This window comes from Agelaius phoeniceus, chromosome 5, assembly GCF_051311805.1.
Source record: "Agelaius phoeniceus isolate bAgePho1 chromosome 5, bAgePho1.hap1, whole genome shotgun sequence".
Lineage (NCBI taxonomy): Eukaryota > Metazoa > Chordata > Aves > Passeriformes > Icteridae > Agelaius > Agelaius phoeniceus.
The window spans coordinates 6118191-6135470 of record NC_135269.1 but is presented as its reverse complement, the minus strand read 5'-3'; the positions used below and the strand labels follow the sequence as shown (position 1 = coordinate 6135470).

General features: G+C 45.4%; 1 protein-coding gene across 1 annotated transcript in view; it reads right to left on the bottom strand.

Moving 5' to 3' along the window:
* Positions 1 to 257: 257 nt before the first annotated feature.
* Positions 258 to 17280, bottom strand: part of NINJ2 (ninjurin 2) — a 43630-nt gene continuing 26607 nt past the window's right edge. Inside the window, exons 2-4 of the mRNA XM_054631911.2 lie at positions 3644 to 3875; positions 2156 to 2340; positions 258 to 1293 (exon numbers count right to left, since the gene is read on the bottom strand). Of these exons, the coding sequence (XP_054487886.2) occupies positions 2177 to 2340; positions 3644 to 3875 (396 nt within the window). The 3' untranslated portion in view covers positions 258 to 1293; positions 2156 to 2176. The remainder of the gene's footprint in view (positions 1294 to 2155; positions 2341 to 3643; positions 3876 to 17280) is intronic.

Here is a 17280-nt window from a genome sequence, read left to right as displayed (position 1 = left end):
TTAGGTGCTGAGCTGCTGCTGGCCTTACCCACCAGTTCGTGGGCAAGATCATTCACACCCTCTCAGAAAAAGCACGACGTGTGACTGACACAAATTTGGTTTTGTAAAGACAAATCCAGAATACAAATGAAAACTGAGAGTCAGACACTCCCAGTAGCTCCTGAAGACTGATGTGAGGATGCTTTCATGGCATTTCTCTCTCAGGGGTGGCAAGGATATACAAAATGAGAAGTCCATATTAAACTCTGATTCTGCAGTACAATGGAAAAATCATTTAATAATCAAAAGAGCATGTAATTATTTAAATAGGCTTACATAAGGCTATTAAAATACCATTTTTTAGCATGACTATAGAGTTAAAAAATTTAAGATTGAAAATTTTTACTCTTTCATAAAAGTCTTGAAACTCATTAATTCAAAGGATTTTTTTCTTATGGAAACAAATGGTTCTAATACAAGAGAATTACCAGAGCTGTCATTATAAACCAAATACATTTTAAAACATTTATATTAGTGATAAGAATAAATCATAATGGTGATTTTTAAAATAAAGTAATAAGCTATTTAACTGTAATTTTTCATTGCAGCAATAAGCCTAGGCTGTGGCCTTATGTATAATGTTTCTTCATTTTCTATTAAGTATTGTCAGGCTATTCTGACATCATTCCTGATAGGTCACTGATGATGACATCAGACCACAATAATTATTTTCTGTCCTTGTTAATATCCCAGTGCTAGAAATATCTGATTGTTTTCTTAACTGTGTAACATTTAATTTTAAACAACTAGGAAAACATTTGAACTGGTTCTAGCTATCTTCATACACACCATTCTATCCTCCTAGGAAAACTTCTTTTTTAGTTTGAGAAATCCATTCCAACATTTGGGAGGTAAACTATTACATAGAATTGCTTTAAGGGCACCAACTTATGTTTGAGACAAAAAAGAGCTGGACTTATTTATTTAGCCTATAAAGTAAATCATTCAGTCTTCTCTACCAAATGAGCCAATATTGAATATGTGAAGCAGGCAGCTAAAATAAGAAAAGAGATTTACAGAACTGCACTTTCAAAATGTATACCTGCTGCTGTTCCTGCAGTTTTCTCTTGCAAAGTTTGTCCTAGCTTGGAAAGGCAATGTTCCTACCCCTCAGAACTGCAAAAGCATTACAGCAAGGGGCCGGTATGCTATGATACACACAGAGTTTTGAAGTTTAACCCAGTTTCCTGGATTCATCCATGGACTCCTGCTGAGGTCAGTGGAAGCGTGGAGGAGAGCTGCACTGCTCAGATCCTGCAGGGGAGACAAGAAACTCCGGTAAGGTCACCTCAGACTCCTCTGTGTGCATGGCAGAGAGGAGCAGTCACAGCCACTGCTCGGCACCACAACTGCCCCTGATCATGTGGGGTGCTGCTCTTCAGCACTTGCCCCTCTCTGCATCCCAAACCAGCAGTGTTTCTGTGGAGGCTTTTGGCCTTTGCATCAGTCCTCACCATAGCATGTCTCTGTTGAGCTTTCTTGTTGGCTGTTGCCCTGGTATGTGGCATTTAATCTGTGTTTACATCTTGCAGGTCGTGTAAACAAGAAATATTAATTTTGCTTATTGAGCTAAAGTGCTTTTGATTTAAGAACATGTCATCCCCTCGCTGATGTGACATGGAAACCCAACCATTTGGATGAGCTCTTATTTACAGGGCTTCCTTGAAAATGAGCATTAGGTGCTTAAAACAGTCCCTGCCAAACTACAGTGGCTGTTGTAGCGAGCTCTTCCTCCTGTGCCTTGCCCAGCATGTTCCTTCAGCTCAGATGGTGCTGCTGTCTTGGGATTCCTCCCAGAACACTCCTAGTTTTCTTCCCCAGCATTAGCTCCCATCCACAGCTGCTATTTGTATCTAGCATGAGCTCTGCAGCCTTCCAAAACCCCCTTGCTGCTGATAAATCCCAGCAACTGCTTGGATTAGAGACCAAGTGAGGAGAGCTCCTCCTCCTCTGAGACAATTTGTTCAATGGCTGCAGGTTTTTGTGGGACAGCAACATGCCTCTGGAAAGGCTCTGTTAATTTGTGCAGCTTTGCCTTCGCCACCTTGAAGTGATGTTTTCTGAGACTGAGAGCCCTCCCAGGGGCTGGCAGTGATGGGAACTCACCCTTTCTTACCTGAGTCCATTGCCCCACGAATTAATAAGGGCCAAAATTCCTGCTAGGGTAGAGGCCAGTCTTCTGCACCCCAAAGGCTGTGATGAAGATGTTGAGGATGACTGTGATGAAGATGAGAGCTGTGGCAGCGTTGTTGAGTATGTTCAGGCGGGGTTGCTTTGCAATATCATTCAGGTTCAAACGAGCTGTGCAATACAGTGCAAAAAGAGAAAGGGGTTTGCAGGCTGACTCCAAGTGCCCCAGCTCCTGCAAGCCTCCCCTGCCTGGTAAATGTTCATGGTGCCTCAGAGCTGAGGCCACAAAGCACAGGGAGTAGTCACAGGAATGCTACAGGAGCCACAGCTTGCTCTAGGAATACATAGAAGGCTGGAGCAGAGAAAAAAATAATCTTGTTTTGATTTTTTGGCAAAATTCTTTGTTTTGCCATGGAGATGCCATGGCCCTGCAATGGGTCAACCCTAAATAGGGAGGTTACTGCTGCACACTAGCCAGACACATGCCATGGTCCCCCCAACACTGCCTGGCCATGGGACATGGTGAGGGCAGGCTGGGGGACAAGGGCAACAATGCTCTGCTTGTACTAGGAGGCCAGTTCCTCCCTAAAACCCACAGATGTCACCTCTGTGGTGACACAGCTTTCAGCCCTGGGCACATGAATGGGCTCAGTCCTGGCTGATGGACATTGATGCCCTCAGACACAGCAATGCCCTGGTTACCAGGGCTGTCTGGCCAATAAGCCAGGCAAACAGCAGCCATGTTGTGGTCCGTTGTCCCCTTTCTCCTCCCAGCTGGTTCCAGCCATCACAGCTGGCTCCAGGAAAAATCTGAGGTGTGTGCAACAGGGGAAGGAACATGGCACAGATTTTCCAAAGCCTCCAATCCTCTGTCCCCCATAAAAACCCATGTAGGATATTCAGGAAAATGCAGTATTTTGCAGGTTTTTAATACTGGGAATCTGTTGGAGGCTGAAATACAGCAACTCCTGTATCAGATGGATGGATCACTGAGCAAGCACTGGCAAAACAGTGCTGGTGTTAATGTACTGTACTGTCTGTAGGCCACTAGGAAAACTGTGGGATTGGTTAAATGTGAGGTAAATATGGGAATACCTCTGCCAAAATTGTTCTGTTAAGTCCCAGACAAAGTAAGATATAAAATACAGCTAAAATGTAGTGTCTGCAGGAGCTGCATGAAGGAGCACACAGCAGTAGGGGCAGCAAGAGGCCCATCTTGGCCAAATCCCCACTCTTTTCCTGGAACAGGGGGTCAGCAGTGGCAAAGTGAAGGAAGAGGTGTGCTCAGAGATGTGCAAACAAGAAACAACCCACCACCATTCTGAGTAACACTGACTGCCCTACCACCCACATCCAGCCCTGGATGGAGCCAGAGGGGAATACTTTGGGGAAAGAAGCTTCTCCCTTCCACCCCCAGACCAGCCCATCCACAGGGCACCCCGCCCCTGCACACTCGCCCCGGTGGGCACCTTACCAGTGATGATCAGGAGAATCCCAATCAGCACCTGGAAGAAGAGGGAGATGCTGATGAGCACGATGAGGGTGGCGTAGTACTGGAAGGATGTGCCCTGCTCCAGCACAGCTTTGAGCTGGGTGACATTGGCCATGAAGAGTGCCACGTCCAGCATGCTCTCCGCCACGCTCTTCTTGGTGGCGTAGTGGTTGATGTTCATGGGCCCGTTGACCCGGAGGTGAGGATTCATGCCCTGGGGAGACAGGAGGAATCACTAAACCAACAGACACACCTGTGCCCAGTGGGATGCTGTCTTCTCCCTGGGGTTTGTCTAGAAAGCCTGGGAAAGAGTCAAAGTTGCATGTTTTAAAAGTGTTGAGAGTAGGTAGCTTCCCCTCACAGTTGCCTCGTGGTATTGTGAGCGAACTGCTCACTTTGAAAATTTAAAAAGGTTTATTAAACCTTAACAAAAATACAGCAAAGGAAAATACATAAGGAAAAAGCTGCAGTGCTGGGAACTGCCCCTTGTGCTTACCACATGGCCAGTTCATCTTCAAGATGGATGCTCAGTCTTTTATACCCCTGGGGGTTGCATCAACCAGCCCTGGCCCCTCCCAAAGTCTGTCAGTCAGCTCTTCTTTGCCATTTTTCAGTGGAAACTGCTTTCTTGTAACTGGATTGGAGGTCAGGTGTTGCCATGCCTCACACCCTAAGCACCCCCAAGCTTTTCCATTCCCAACTGCCATGTGCACACCTTCTTTCTACCTGTTTGTCCTAGAGAAGCGAGGCAATCTGATGGCAACAATACAGGGGGAAAAGGGAACCATGGGGAGAACAGAGGACATCTAAACTACAATAACATAACTATACATCACTAAAGCTTTTCTTAATATTCACACCATAGTTATCTTTTAATTGCAAGAGCCAATCATCCCATTGTCCATCTATAACAGTATTAATAGGCACAAAATACTTGCTGTGATCAAGAACTCAGCAAGGCTAAAAAAAAAAAAAAAGGGGTATATTTGTGGAAAACAAGCTTGTCCAGAGTTACAATAATGTAGATTATCCAAAAGCCAGGGATTTTGCAAGGAATATTAAATTCCCTTCCTTCAGGACATAGACCAGACTCAAACTTACAGGGGATTAGAGACAGATCTTTGGGTTGGGTGTTGTGTTTACCAATGATCAAGGTTGAAGATCATTGGTGAACAATGGCAAGAGTGGCTTTCTTTGATTTGGGAAAGTAGGAACAAAGCCAGTGATCCTGGGAGAGCAGTGTATGTGGGGTGTGTGTGATGCTGAAATTGGGGTGAATTTTGGAAGGGGGTTGTCGGCCCTGGTGTAGTGGTCACCCTGATGTGACAAAGACATGTATGAACACATGGGTGGAAAGGCCGTGTCTGTTTTGAACTATTGGTGAACTGTGATCCCTAACAAGGGGGTATCTTGGGGTAGGAAAGGGCTTTTGGTTTGGTTGGGGTTTTTTTAAGATGATAGCTCAAAGGATTTAGTTCTTAAAGTTTCTGACAGTGACATTCCTGTGGTTACTTGGCTCCATTGCAAAACCTATATTTCTTGCTCTGGAAGGTGGAAGGTGAAAGATACTGGAAGGAAGTAAAAGTAGAAGTCTAAAGAACTGGTAAAAACTCCAAGGCTGTGTGTAGGTGTTTGAGACTTAAAATATTACAGTGTGGTGTCAGGGGCAGAATAGAGGCATCTTGAGGCAAGGAGGCCAGCAAAAGGTCATGTTCTATGAATGCTTTTTAAAAACCTGTCTTGAGGGACCTCTCCCCCTTAGATAGCTTAAAAACATGTGATCCTGTTGGAACAGAGGAACTAATACCAAATTGTGCAGGGTTGGTGATTTGATCCCTCTCATGTGCTGTTTTCCTTATTCCTGAAGAATCAGCCCCCCTCCTTGCAGCATCACAAGGCTGCGCATTGATAGTTTATCTCTGTGTAATGATGAGTTAAGGGTTTGAGAACAAGGGAGCTGTACAAACAGGGCAGAGCTGCTGGTAAATGAGTGACTGGTACCAGGAGGCTGAGACATCTGTTTCTGGCTGCTTACGTGGAGAAAAATAAAGCAAGTCAGGAGCTTTTGCTGAATAAAAACACATCCTTCTTTTGAGCTGCCTCTATGTTCCTTTACCTGGAGTGTGAAATTGGGCAGAGTTGCAACATCCTGAGTTCTGTGTCCCAGGCAATAAAAATACACAGCTTTGACATGGACTTTTCTCACAGGGATGGGTGTGAGGGCATGTTCCCATCTGGGACATGAAAACACAGGCAGGTGCTTCTCTCCTATGTGAAGCAACTGGAACTGGAAAACCTTCACAATGGAAAAGGTGTGACTCCAGATTCAAAGTCCTGTCAGTCCAGGCAGATCCAGAAGGATCTGCAAAAGGATAATGGATGATGGAAGTTGGACACTAAACTTGAATCTGGGTAGCTGAAGGTTTGTGATGGGCAGCCCCCAAACACCCACCTGGCTACAGCCTCCTCTCAGGCAGTTGCAGAGAGCTCTAAGGTCCCTCCTGAGCCTCCTCTTCTCCAGGCTGAACAGCCCCAGCTCCCTCAGCCACTCCTCATCAGATTTGTGCTCTAGTCCCATCACCAGTTTCATGGCCCTTCTCTAGACACACTCCAGCACATGGCACATGGCTCCTTATGATGCAGGGAAAAGTTACAGAGATCCAGGTTCTTGATGGATTTGTCCCTCAGTGTTCCATCTAGTCCAGCAGCTAAGAATGGAAGCCTGATGTCTCAGATAAGGAGAGGCTTAGACAGACCAGGAGTGTTCAGAGACCTGGCATTTGGGTTAATGCTGGAGGAGGGATTTGCTTGGGATGCTGGTGCCATAACTGTCACCTGTGAAGCACTGTTTGCAGGGTGTGAATGCATGGCTGGGACACTTCTTTTGAGCTGCCAGAATGCACACAAAGCTTTCCAAACCCCATTTCTGCTTTTGCTTTCTTTGAAGTTCAGCCCTCTAAACTCCTGCAGCTCAGGAGCTGATTCACAAGCAACTTGGGTTCCCCCGTAGGAGGCTTGCCCAGACAGCTGTGGGAGGTTATGTGGAATCACTGCGGAGATTCAATGATTCCCTTCTGGCAAACAGAGCCCTAAGTGGAGTCACAGGACATACCTGAAGCTCACCCAAGTGATTTATGCCACCAGGTTAGAGCCTGTGACTTTCTAGTCACTTTGAAAGGATTCCCCTTAGGCAAGTGGGAATCCTTTTCTTCTCTGTAATGTATCAAAGAGTTGGATGTGGCAGTCACACACCAAGCCCACCTTGAAAGCATGGCTGCAGAGCCAGCACATCTGCTGGAAACAGCACTTCTGTCCCCAGAGGGGGCTCTAGCACTATTGCCCACTTACTAACAGTAGGGGAATTAGGACCTGAACAATTCCATCCCAATCATACAACAGTGCTGGATGAACTGGTGTTGGAGCTGCTTTCCTGTGTCACATTTCTGGGTGTTTTATCTTTCCCTAGGAGGCAGCCTCTTTCCCTGCAAGGACCCTGCTGGCTTCAGTCTGACCCCAGGAAAATCCCCTTTCCTTTTTCTCTTGTGTAAACAGATCCCCTCAGGGGCTGAGTGAGGCACCCATCTATGTTTTCTAAGTCAAAGGCTTAATTCTTACCCAAAAGTGTGCACGTACACACAGATATTCAACTCCCACTTCTATTTTTATTTTTAATTTTTGTAGGAATTCTTATGGAAAGAAGGATCAATATCACTGCCAAAAAAAAAAAAAAAAAGAATGGATTTTTTTTTAATTTCTTTTTCAACTTTTCCTCTGATTTTGCTGTAGGGAGCTCTCAGGTCTCCAGGCCTGTGAAGTCAGACTCTACCAGAAGGTATGCTGAGCTTCACAGCTCACTGAAACTACCTGAAAAATTGCCACTAAAATTAATTTTCAAGAGAAATTCTTTGGGGTTTTCATGCTTTTATTTTTACAAGAAATCGCTACTCTCTTCTGTAAACTTTTGGAAGAGCTTCATCTAAATATTTCTTTCAAAGCTAGCAGATTTTGGTCAAGGGGAGCACAAACCTTTTTGAAAATTTCTACAAGATCTACAGTTTACTTGTCACATTTTTCAGATTAGGGGGAAAAAGAATTAGAGAGCAGATCTTATTGCAAATCTCTGGTTTTTTTTGGGGTTTGTGACCCTATCCCCAGGAGAGAACAGCCTGAAAAGGCAGTGGAACAGCATGAGGCTCCCAAGCATAAGAATGATAATCTTTATGGAAGCACTCTGTCAGAGGGTGATATCTGAGTAGGAACTGTATTATTGGCCATTCCTTCCAAGGGAAATGCTGGAGAATGCCAAAGAAAACAGACACAAATGGAGAGGGGTGAGCACAGAGACAGCCACCACGGGGATCCCAGCCATGAACAGCCAGCCACACACAGCATCAGGCACCGGGGAAAACCCAGAAAATATTTCCCCAGCATTGGCCAGTCAGCAGCTTTAGAAATACTGTGTGAGCAGTGGCTGATGGAGGTGAAAGCACTCTGACAGTCACCATCACCTTGCAGAGCAGGAGAGGAGCACAGTCCCCTTTCTGTGGGAAGAAAGCAGAGGGATTAAAGCCTGGCCCTCAATCAGTGCTGCTGCTTCTCAGGGCACAGTTATTAGCTACTCTCCTTCACTCCCTGCAGCTCCTGACCACTTCACCTGGGGTGAAGGGAGCAAATTTTAACATTTTAGCCCACATGCCCAGGCACAAAGAGCAGCAGCACTGGGAAGAGCAAGGATTACCACATGCCTGCTCCCCTGATGGGTTGGGATTCCCTTGCAGAGTTTTGTGTGGCAGCTCATGGCTCTGTGCACAGCCACATGTGCAAGAGAAGAGACACCCAAGGTAACTATATTGTGAACTTGGTGAGGCAGAGGCTGTTTTTCTCCAGTTTGGCACAACAGCAAGTATCCTGGCTGCTTTCCATGAACAGGAGTAATAGTAAACCTCATCGTGGATACTGCAGGCAGAAGGAAAATTGAGTGTTCAGGGCCAGTCCCCCCTCCTCAGCCTCTGTGGAGGCTCTTGGCCAGTCCAGTTGTGCTTAGGGATTTTTTTATTTTAATATAGCCATCTGTTCTGCTCACCAGGGGTCCTGTTTGGAGCCAAGTGTTGTGTTGCCTTCAGTTCATATTGTGTAAATCCCAGAAAATAAATCAGAGGTGCTTTCCTAGTATGCCTCCCCATGTATCAGACTGGTCCTGATGGAGATCTGTCTCTGAGGTGTCCTTACACTTCTGTGACAGGTTACTGCTGAGTTTAACAGAGAACCCATTGACACTATGAGAGTTCTCCGGCCAAAAAGTGACTTCCAGGAGCTGGGAGCCAGTTCCCCTTCAGAAGTGAAAGCCTAGGCAGGTGGCAGGCACAGATTCCTGGACTTGACAACATTGCTCATGTTCTGTAGTCTACCAAATTTTCCATTTGCTTTGTCTGCCTCCTGTGTTTCACCTCATACCTTCAAGTGAGCCTGCTGAGATCTCCTGGGCAGAGATGCCACACAGTGTGGTGTGGGAGTGTGTTTTTTGTTGACAGAGTGACAGAACTATTTTTTGTTTCTTTAAAAAGGAAAGAAGCTTAGAAGTTAGGGGTTTTTTTGTTGTTTTGTTTTGTTTGGTTGGTTTTTTTAAAATTTTTATTTTATTCTATAAGCTTAAAGGACTTTAAACTTAAGGTTAGCTAATTGGACAGAAGCTAAAAAGTTTCACTTGAGCAATTAACTAGAAAGGGATGTGAACAAAGAAACTAACTGGTTTTGTAAGGTGTTTTACTAAGAGCAAGAACGTCTAGCACCTAGCTCGGTTTTTCTGTTTGTTATTTTGCCTTTTATTAACCCTTTTTGTTTCCAACGCTGCAACAGAAGCCATCCTGCTAATTTTTATGCCTCCAAGAGTAGCTAAGATATCTTAAGTGTGTTACAAGCCTCCAAGAGCTTATTAGACCTAACTCAAAAAAATGACTATAACGGTGCAGCATCGAGGCCCCTCATCCTTGAGCCAAGGGGTGCCAAAGGTGACACTGCCAGCAGAGCCTGTCCAACTTCCCCAGCTGAAAGGGCGACTACAGTGCTCCCTGTTCTCACCACAGCTCCTGGAGTGAGGCAGGCAGGGCAGGAGGCTGGCAGGGAAACCCAGATCCACAGGATGGGAGTGGAGGGGAAGCCGGGCAGTGCCTGCGGGCAGTGGGGTGAGTCTGGGGCAGCACAGCCCTGGAGGGCCAGGAGCTCTGTGCCCCTGCCCTGGGCTGGCACTGCTCTCTCTGTGCCCCTGCCCTGGGCTGGAACTGCTCTCTCTGTGCCCCTGCCCTGGACTGGCACCACTCTCTGTGCCCCTGCCCTGGGCTGGCTCTGCTCTCTGTGCCCCTGCCCTGGGCTGGCACCACTCTCAGCTCTGTCTGTGCCCCTGCCCTGGGCTGGCACCTCTCTGTGTGCCCCTGCCCTGGGCTGGCACCACTCTCAGCTCTCTCTGTGCCCCTGCCCTGGGCTGGCACTGCTCTCAGTTCTCCCTGTGCCCAGCTGTGGCACTGCAGCCTGCAGAGCCCTGCTTGCCGCGTGGGGTGTTCATGCTCTGCTCATTGTCTCTGCCTTTCCGTGCCCCTTCTCAGCTCTCATTCATCCTGCAGACCCTCTCTGCCTGTCTGCACTTTCTGTTCAGCTCCTCCTCTTCTCCTTTATTCTCTGCTTTTCCATTCCTTTCTCGCCCTGTGCCTTGTCTGTCTTTCACATTTTTTCCTGCTATTGAGCTCTTCAGCTTCATTCACCTCCTTCCTGGGTTGTTCTCCCCACTCCTCTGCCTCTTTGGCACTGTGTGCTGCTGTCTGGCAAGTTTCTTGAATCTGTTCACTCTGACGCCACTCAAGGCTTCCTATGCCACAGGGCAACATAAATTATGTATCACTCAGAGAGCTGCCTTACCAAATCTATATTAAACTCCCTTGTTAAGTATATTTATGAAACTGAATTGAAGGGATCCAGGAATCGACTGGCAGGCTGCAGGGCTGAGCTGGAATACAAGATAATTTTCCTTTTCCAGTAGCTGGGATGAGGACAAGGTGGGAAGGGTGGTGGCAGTGCTGGAGGAGCCTTCATCCATAGATTAGGAGCAGTTTGTGAGTTTGGAGCTCAAGGATTGAGCCAATTTCTTGGCACCAGCAATCACAATGTGCTGATGCATGATCTCTGCTTGTTGAACAGAAGCAATTGGGTGTGTATGTGTATGGGGGGGACAGCTCTTTGAATATATGGAATTGGGAGTGCACTCAAAAGGATTAGTGGGAACAATTATTTCCAAAGTCAGGATATAGAAGCTGGAGCCTATTCAAGTCACTAGTGTTTTATCCCAGTGTTTTTGGGGAGAAAAAAAAAAAAAAAGAGGGCAGGGGAAGACTAAAAACAGCTTTAGAAGAAAAAAATCAAAGTAGGTTAGCAGAGAAAATGAGTTTATAAAAAATGGAAGAGCAGCTGGGAGGCACAACAGTAACTACTGCATTGTGCTTACAAAGCTAAACACGTTAAGATGAATAAATCCCTAAGCTGGATGGCTTATGGCCCAAAATATTAAGAAAAGCTGGGTCTGATTGCAGGCTGCAGCCAGATCCAAAGAGCAAATGTGTTCATATAAATCATTTTAATTCAAAACATTCATAAAGCAAGGTCCTAAAACTGAACCCCTTCCAAGTCTAAGCATGTTTGTATCCAATGTTGAGGGGTCAGGTTGATTTCCAAAACTGAGAGAACACAGTAACAGCTGTACTGGATCAGACCAGAGGTCCAGTTCCCCTCTGACTGTGCTTTGTAGCAGATGTTTGAGAAAGGGAAAAGAAAAATTTCAGAATGGGACAAGCATATAGCAATGGTCCCTTGTGACCTGTAACTCTGTATTTAGGACTGCTCCAGCCCTGGCCTGATGTTGCTTTTCATGTGAGGTAGCCCAACGTTAATTTGCCATTTGCCAGGTGGCTCAGGGCATCCTGGATTTTAGTTTTCCCTATCTGCAAATTAACAGGAATTCTCCTATGGGTGATGTGTGGGGTGAGAGAGATGGGTAAGATCTCCTGGAGAAATGCAGTATGTTCCTGTGTTGGGATCATAATCCACCTGGACTGAATTAATCAGGCAGGGAAGCCCCTGAAGCTGATGAAATCAAGTAGGTGATTTTTTTAATCTCCAGCATTTCCCAGGTAAACCTCACTCCAAGGAGCTCAGGTTCATCTGCACCTTTTGAGCTTTCCATGCCCCTGGCCACCCTCTGAGTGCTCCCCACAGAAAGGAAGCTGTGTGAATCCAGGTGGAAAGAGGGAAGAACGTGGTTGAGGGTGTTGACAGAGCTGACATTCCTGAGCAATGGGATTGGGGGTTCTGGTCTCTGACAGGCACATGCCACACACACCATGGACACACGGACACCACAGGCCATGGACACCTGCCACAGAGAGCTGCCTCATCTCCTTCTCAGGCATTCTCAAATGGGGATTAAGAAGAGAGAGCTCATCTATGCAAGACAGCTCTTGAACATGTTCAGTGGTAGCTCTGAAAGGCTCTGCTAGTCTGGTGGGAAACTTTTATAGGGTCAGAGTTACAAAGCAATGGAAATAGTGGGGGGAAAGAATGTCAGAGATTAGAGGTGGTGCAGGAGGCAATCTCACCCCTGAGGAGTTGCAGCTGTACTAATTACCAAGGATTGGGAACAGGCTGCCCTTAACAGGCCACAGCTGTGTCCAATGAGGATGAATGCTAAAAAAGAATGGGTTAGCTAGTAGAGAAGAGTTGGAGTTTGTTGGCTGTGCAGTGGAGAGGAAGGAGTCAATGCTGCAAGGAGCTGCCCATGAGATCTCACTGAAAAGGTATGGAAATTTTGCAATAAGATGACAGCAGTAAATTACTCAGCAAAATGGCTTAGAGTCCTTGAGGTGTTCCTTTCTAAGCAGCAGAGGTTGAGTTTTGTGCCTCTGAGCCTGTAAGCAGGTTAAGTGGTCAGTACCATGGCTCTTTGCTGCTCTCAGGAAGAAGTTGCCACGGTTGCAGAGGCAGGGGATGTGTCCCACAAGGAGGGGATGCTTCTATTTTCAGAGTCAAGTGGCACCCAGGCTCCTCATCACATCATGGGTGTCCTGTTCTGACAGGCAGAACACTTGCTTAGGAGCACATAGGCAGCCTGCAGCAGAAGTAACCCAGAATGTGATCCTGTTTTCTGACAGATGCAGCATTGCCTCCCTTCTGCAGCTTCCTGAGTCCTTGCTCGCTGTTGGAACCAAAAAACCTCGCTCTGCCTCTTCCTTTCCAATTTTCCTCTTTCATTGGTGCATTCAGTGTCTTTTGTTTGTGGGGACACAGACATTGGTTTGGGGGTGACTGTGCACAGGAGGTGTTCAGGTTTCTTTGCAGTCTTGCTGTTCTTGACTGAAGTTACATGACTCCAAACCAAGAGGAAAACATGGATGGGGTTTTGTGCCAGAACCTGTGTTTTTGGCCATATGAGACAGAAACCTGAAGCAAACAAAACCTTGAGATAGAATTGCCTCCCATTAAAAGGCACACACAAAACAAGAAAAAGGCTTCTAGTTTGTAGAACTGATGTGTGAGAATAGACTATTAAGCTTTTAAAATAATTGTGTGTGGGGAGGAATAATTTAATTAGATAAATGGTTGGATGAGGCATATTGACTGTTAACTGGGTCACCAAAGGAGCCCTTCTTATGTTCAGAGCAAAAGAAAAATGCAACACAACCTGCACTCAAACCCTTGGATGCAGAAGGAAGATCTGAAATCAGCAGATCCAGAGGTGTGTTGCTTTATAAGGGTTTAATAATTTGGCGGTTGGGCCAAGGTCCTGCCTTAGGATGCAGTACAGTAAAGCTCATGGGGGAGGTTTAAGGTGGTTCTAGAATGGAAGGTTTTCCCTGGTAATTAACAATATTAAGTTTGGCTTCCCATTGTTTTCCTGGAGTTCTTTCAAGGGTGGGGTCATTCTGTTGTTTGGGTTTATAGCTTGCTATATTGACAGGATTAATAGGATGAGATTATTTGTGCTTTTTCTTCTCATCTTCTAGTCCAGCTTGGTGATGCTGTAGGAGTTGGGTATGCTAAGTTCAGGGCAGTGATTTAAAGGGTAATAAAAATGGTCATTGGTATATCAGTACTTTAAGCATGAATTGTGAGTTGCTGTTGGGCAGAGATCAGAAGTGAAACAGCTGGTGGGCAGGGATATCTCCCACTTTGGAAAAATGGTACTGGGGCTCCCCTGTTTGACTTCCACTGAGTTCAGTGGAAGTTAAACAATTAAAACATTTATCTTTGTCTATCTCAGCCTAAGTTCAGCAATGATAAATTAAATTATACTCAAAAAGTGTGGCCCTGAAAGCGTCATCACTAAGGTATTTTATTATCCTGTGCCTCTGCTAATATAGTAACAATTTTTTTTCAGTGGATTATGAATTTGGATATGGCTATGACTAAAAAGGGTTATATGCCTTCTAGACAGGCATTCTAGGTTAGGAGGTATTGCAAAAGTGCATTGAATAGTTTGGGAACTTCTCTGAGCAGCTGCACAGCAGGGATTGAAGTCTAAGGGAGAAGAGTTCAGAAACCATAATTCTTTGGTCTTCAAAGATGCTAATATAACTCATTCAAGATAGTGCTGGAAGTATCCATACAGTAAAAGAAATGCAGCAACTGTAGAGCTTTCTCCTTTTCCTTCTATTAATTTTCTATCAAATCTTAATTTTATTTTAATTTTATGCTTTTGTATTGCATTTTAAATAATGCACAAGACCCTGGAATAAGCCAAGACTGAAAGGTAGCAGTGAATATTGCTTACAACAAAGCTTGGGAGGGGAACTGTAAAAAGAGTTACTTCACAAGTTTGCATGAGAGCTGCTTCAGAAGTCAGGCATGTAAAACTGGCCCTTATTAGATGTGATATATTTTCAAATGGTTGCTGTAGCCCTATATTTTGTTCTTGTGAATATTGGATACAAACCACATGACACACATTCTTCCCATGAAGTTTCTCCTCAGTTAAAACTGTCTCTCTTGCTTTAACACTGCATGTCCTGAATGTCAATTTTAGCCCCCTGAGGTCTTCAATTTTTCTTTCCTACACTGCAGGATGGACACTGCAGTAGGGCTTGGAGAGGTTTTATGTTTTGGGTTCAGATTATCATACAGCTGATGCTGTGGCTGTTCAGTTTTATGTAAAAGGAATGCTAAAGATCAGATTAGAGAGTGGTATAGAAAAAAAATTGGCCTTTGCCTAAATTATGTGCAACCTCACTTGCTTTTAGCACACAGACTGCAAGCAGACATAAATGTCATTCTCATATTTCAGTTTTTAAAGCAATGATTTAGAGCAATTGTGCTGGGGAAGAAGTGTTCTTGTATAGCCTTAAGTGGTGAAGGTCTGCTTGTCCAAGACCTGGCAGGAAAAGGAACCCACACCATCACTTTGTACCCCAGGTCACAGCCAAAAAGGCTTAGGGTACCACATCTCAAGATTAGATAGTTTAAGTGAGCCGGGAAATGGGGTTTGATGCTTCCAAAAGTGTGGAGGTTCTTTCTAGATTTTGAATAGAAGTTAGTTAGTAAGCATTCATGGGCCGTGAAGGAAGCTCATGTGGCTGAAGCTGTGCCTGTGAGAAGCTCTGCACACAGCAGATGTGTGGGGAGGAAGATGGGATGGGATGGCTCCTGCTTCCTGCCTGCCCAGTGGAGCCAGGGTGGCCTGGGTGGGTTTGTCCCTGATCACAGAGCAGGACACCAGACCTTGTTACTCATCCAGCATTCCAGACTCATGGAGGCAATAACTGATTTATAAGATTAACAGTGATCTCTCCTAACCATTAAGCTAAATGTTGATCCTTTTAATGAGCCTTACAGGGCTGGAACTTCTGGTATAACCAGAGGGAACTTCTCAGCCACAATACCTTGCTCAGGCAGCTGTTCCAGGCAACAGTGGAGGAAAATACTGCTCTCTGCAGAATTAGGCTGTCTGAGGCCTTACTAGTCACTTGGAAGGAGGTGGATGGGAATAATCTCCAAGCTTCATTATGCTGACATTTGTAAGGTGTCACAGGAAGTGCTTTGCATGGGGGAAGCCAAAGCAACATTTAAGCAAATGGCTGTGGAATGGCCTTCCCTTTGAGGCAGGGATGTGTTTGGTGTGTGCCTGACTCCATGGCCAGCTGTGGGGAGCAAGGATCCACTGGAGCTGGAATGGAGTGGGCAGCCCTGGGGTGTGGCTGTCTGTCCAAAGGTGCTGATTAATAACTCCTATTGGCTTTGGCATGCTTTCAGCATTTATGTGGACTTGAGGCAATCTTCTCTAGTGTAATTAATTAAGATCAATTTAATTAGACTGTAAAAATAAATTAGGAGAATCAGTTCATCTGGAGCTGTGGTTTGGTTGCTTTAGACAGATAAAACAATGCCTTTGAATCAGTTTTCTTGAATTAATCTCAAACAAGGAGTTTCCCTGTTCAATATCTTTGCTGATAACAGAATTGTCTTCAGAAGAATGTTACATTGTACATTGGAGGGAACAAAATCCCCCCCCCCCCCCCCCCCCAAACCAAAACCCCATGCACACACCCCCTGAGATAAGATAAATCCAGAACTACACTTGGTTATTGGACACACCTGGTCATTGTGAGATTAGTAAGTGATGTCTGAGATTATAGCAGCAGCTGTGGATGCCCAGACAGAATGAAATCATCACTGCTGACAGGGCAAAGGAGCTCAGATGGACATCCAGATCTGTCACAGAGGTCACATCACTCAGATGTGTCTCATCTTAATGTGGAAAGTGAGATGGAACGTTGAAACCATGGCCAGGGAAGAATTCAGGAATGGTCATTGTCTCTGGCTGCGCTGTCAGCTCCACTGCAGCTGCTGATATGGCACCTGCACTTTTGGATTTGTGTTCTCTTATCACTGACGCACTGCAGGGTTTGGCAGGTGATTCATGAACCCTGATTCACAATTCATCCTGGGGGAAGTTTGCAGAAAAAGCTGTTATCTTTTGGTGTCATGGACATGTGGAAAAAGCATAACCCATGGTCAGATTCTTTCTTAGCAGAAGTTTGCCTCTTTGTGGCCTGCAGACTTCTGCCTGGGAGGTTGGAATGGAGATTTTGTTCTGGCAATTTATGCACCATCCTGTCACTGCTCTCCATGTGGTTTATACAGGTTATGGATTAACTAAAAAATCATTTAGTGACCCCTTGCTCTCTACTGCTTCCAGTACAACTTGGTATAGCAAGACATCAGTTATGATGAATACCTTAAAAAACACATGAACTGATTTAACTGATTTTTTTTTTTTTTTGGCAGAGGAGGGAAGTATATCCAGGACAGAAAATCCCAGCAGCTTCTCCCCTTTCAAACAGGTTTTTTTTTTGATGAAAGAACCATGCAGTGCCAGCACAGTTGATGGCTTTGAAATGCCAACAAGAGCTGTGCTGGAGCATCCTCTGTACTTAGACACCTGAATAAGAGCCACAGAGCTCTCTGAAGGGACAGGAAGGCCCATGTGTCAAAAGTTCTATTTCTGGAGCTGACATCCCTCATGCCAGGAGATTGTCACAGAATTGGCACTGCTGTCCTGCTCTAACCCTTGAGCTGCTGCAGGA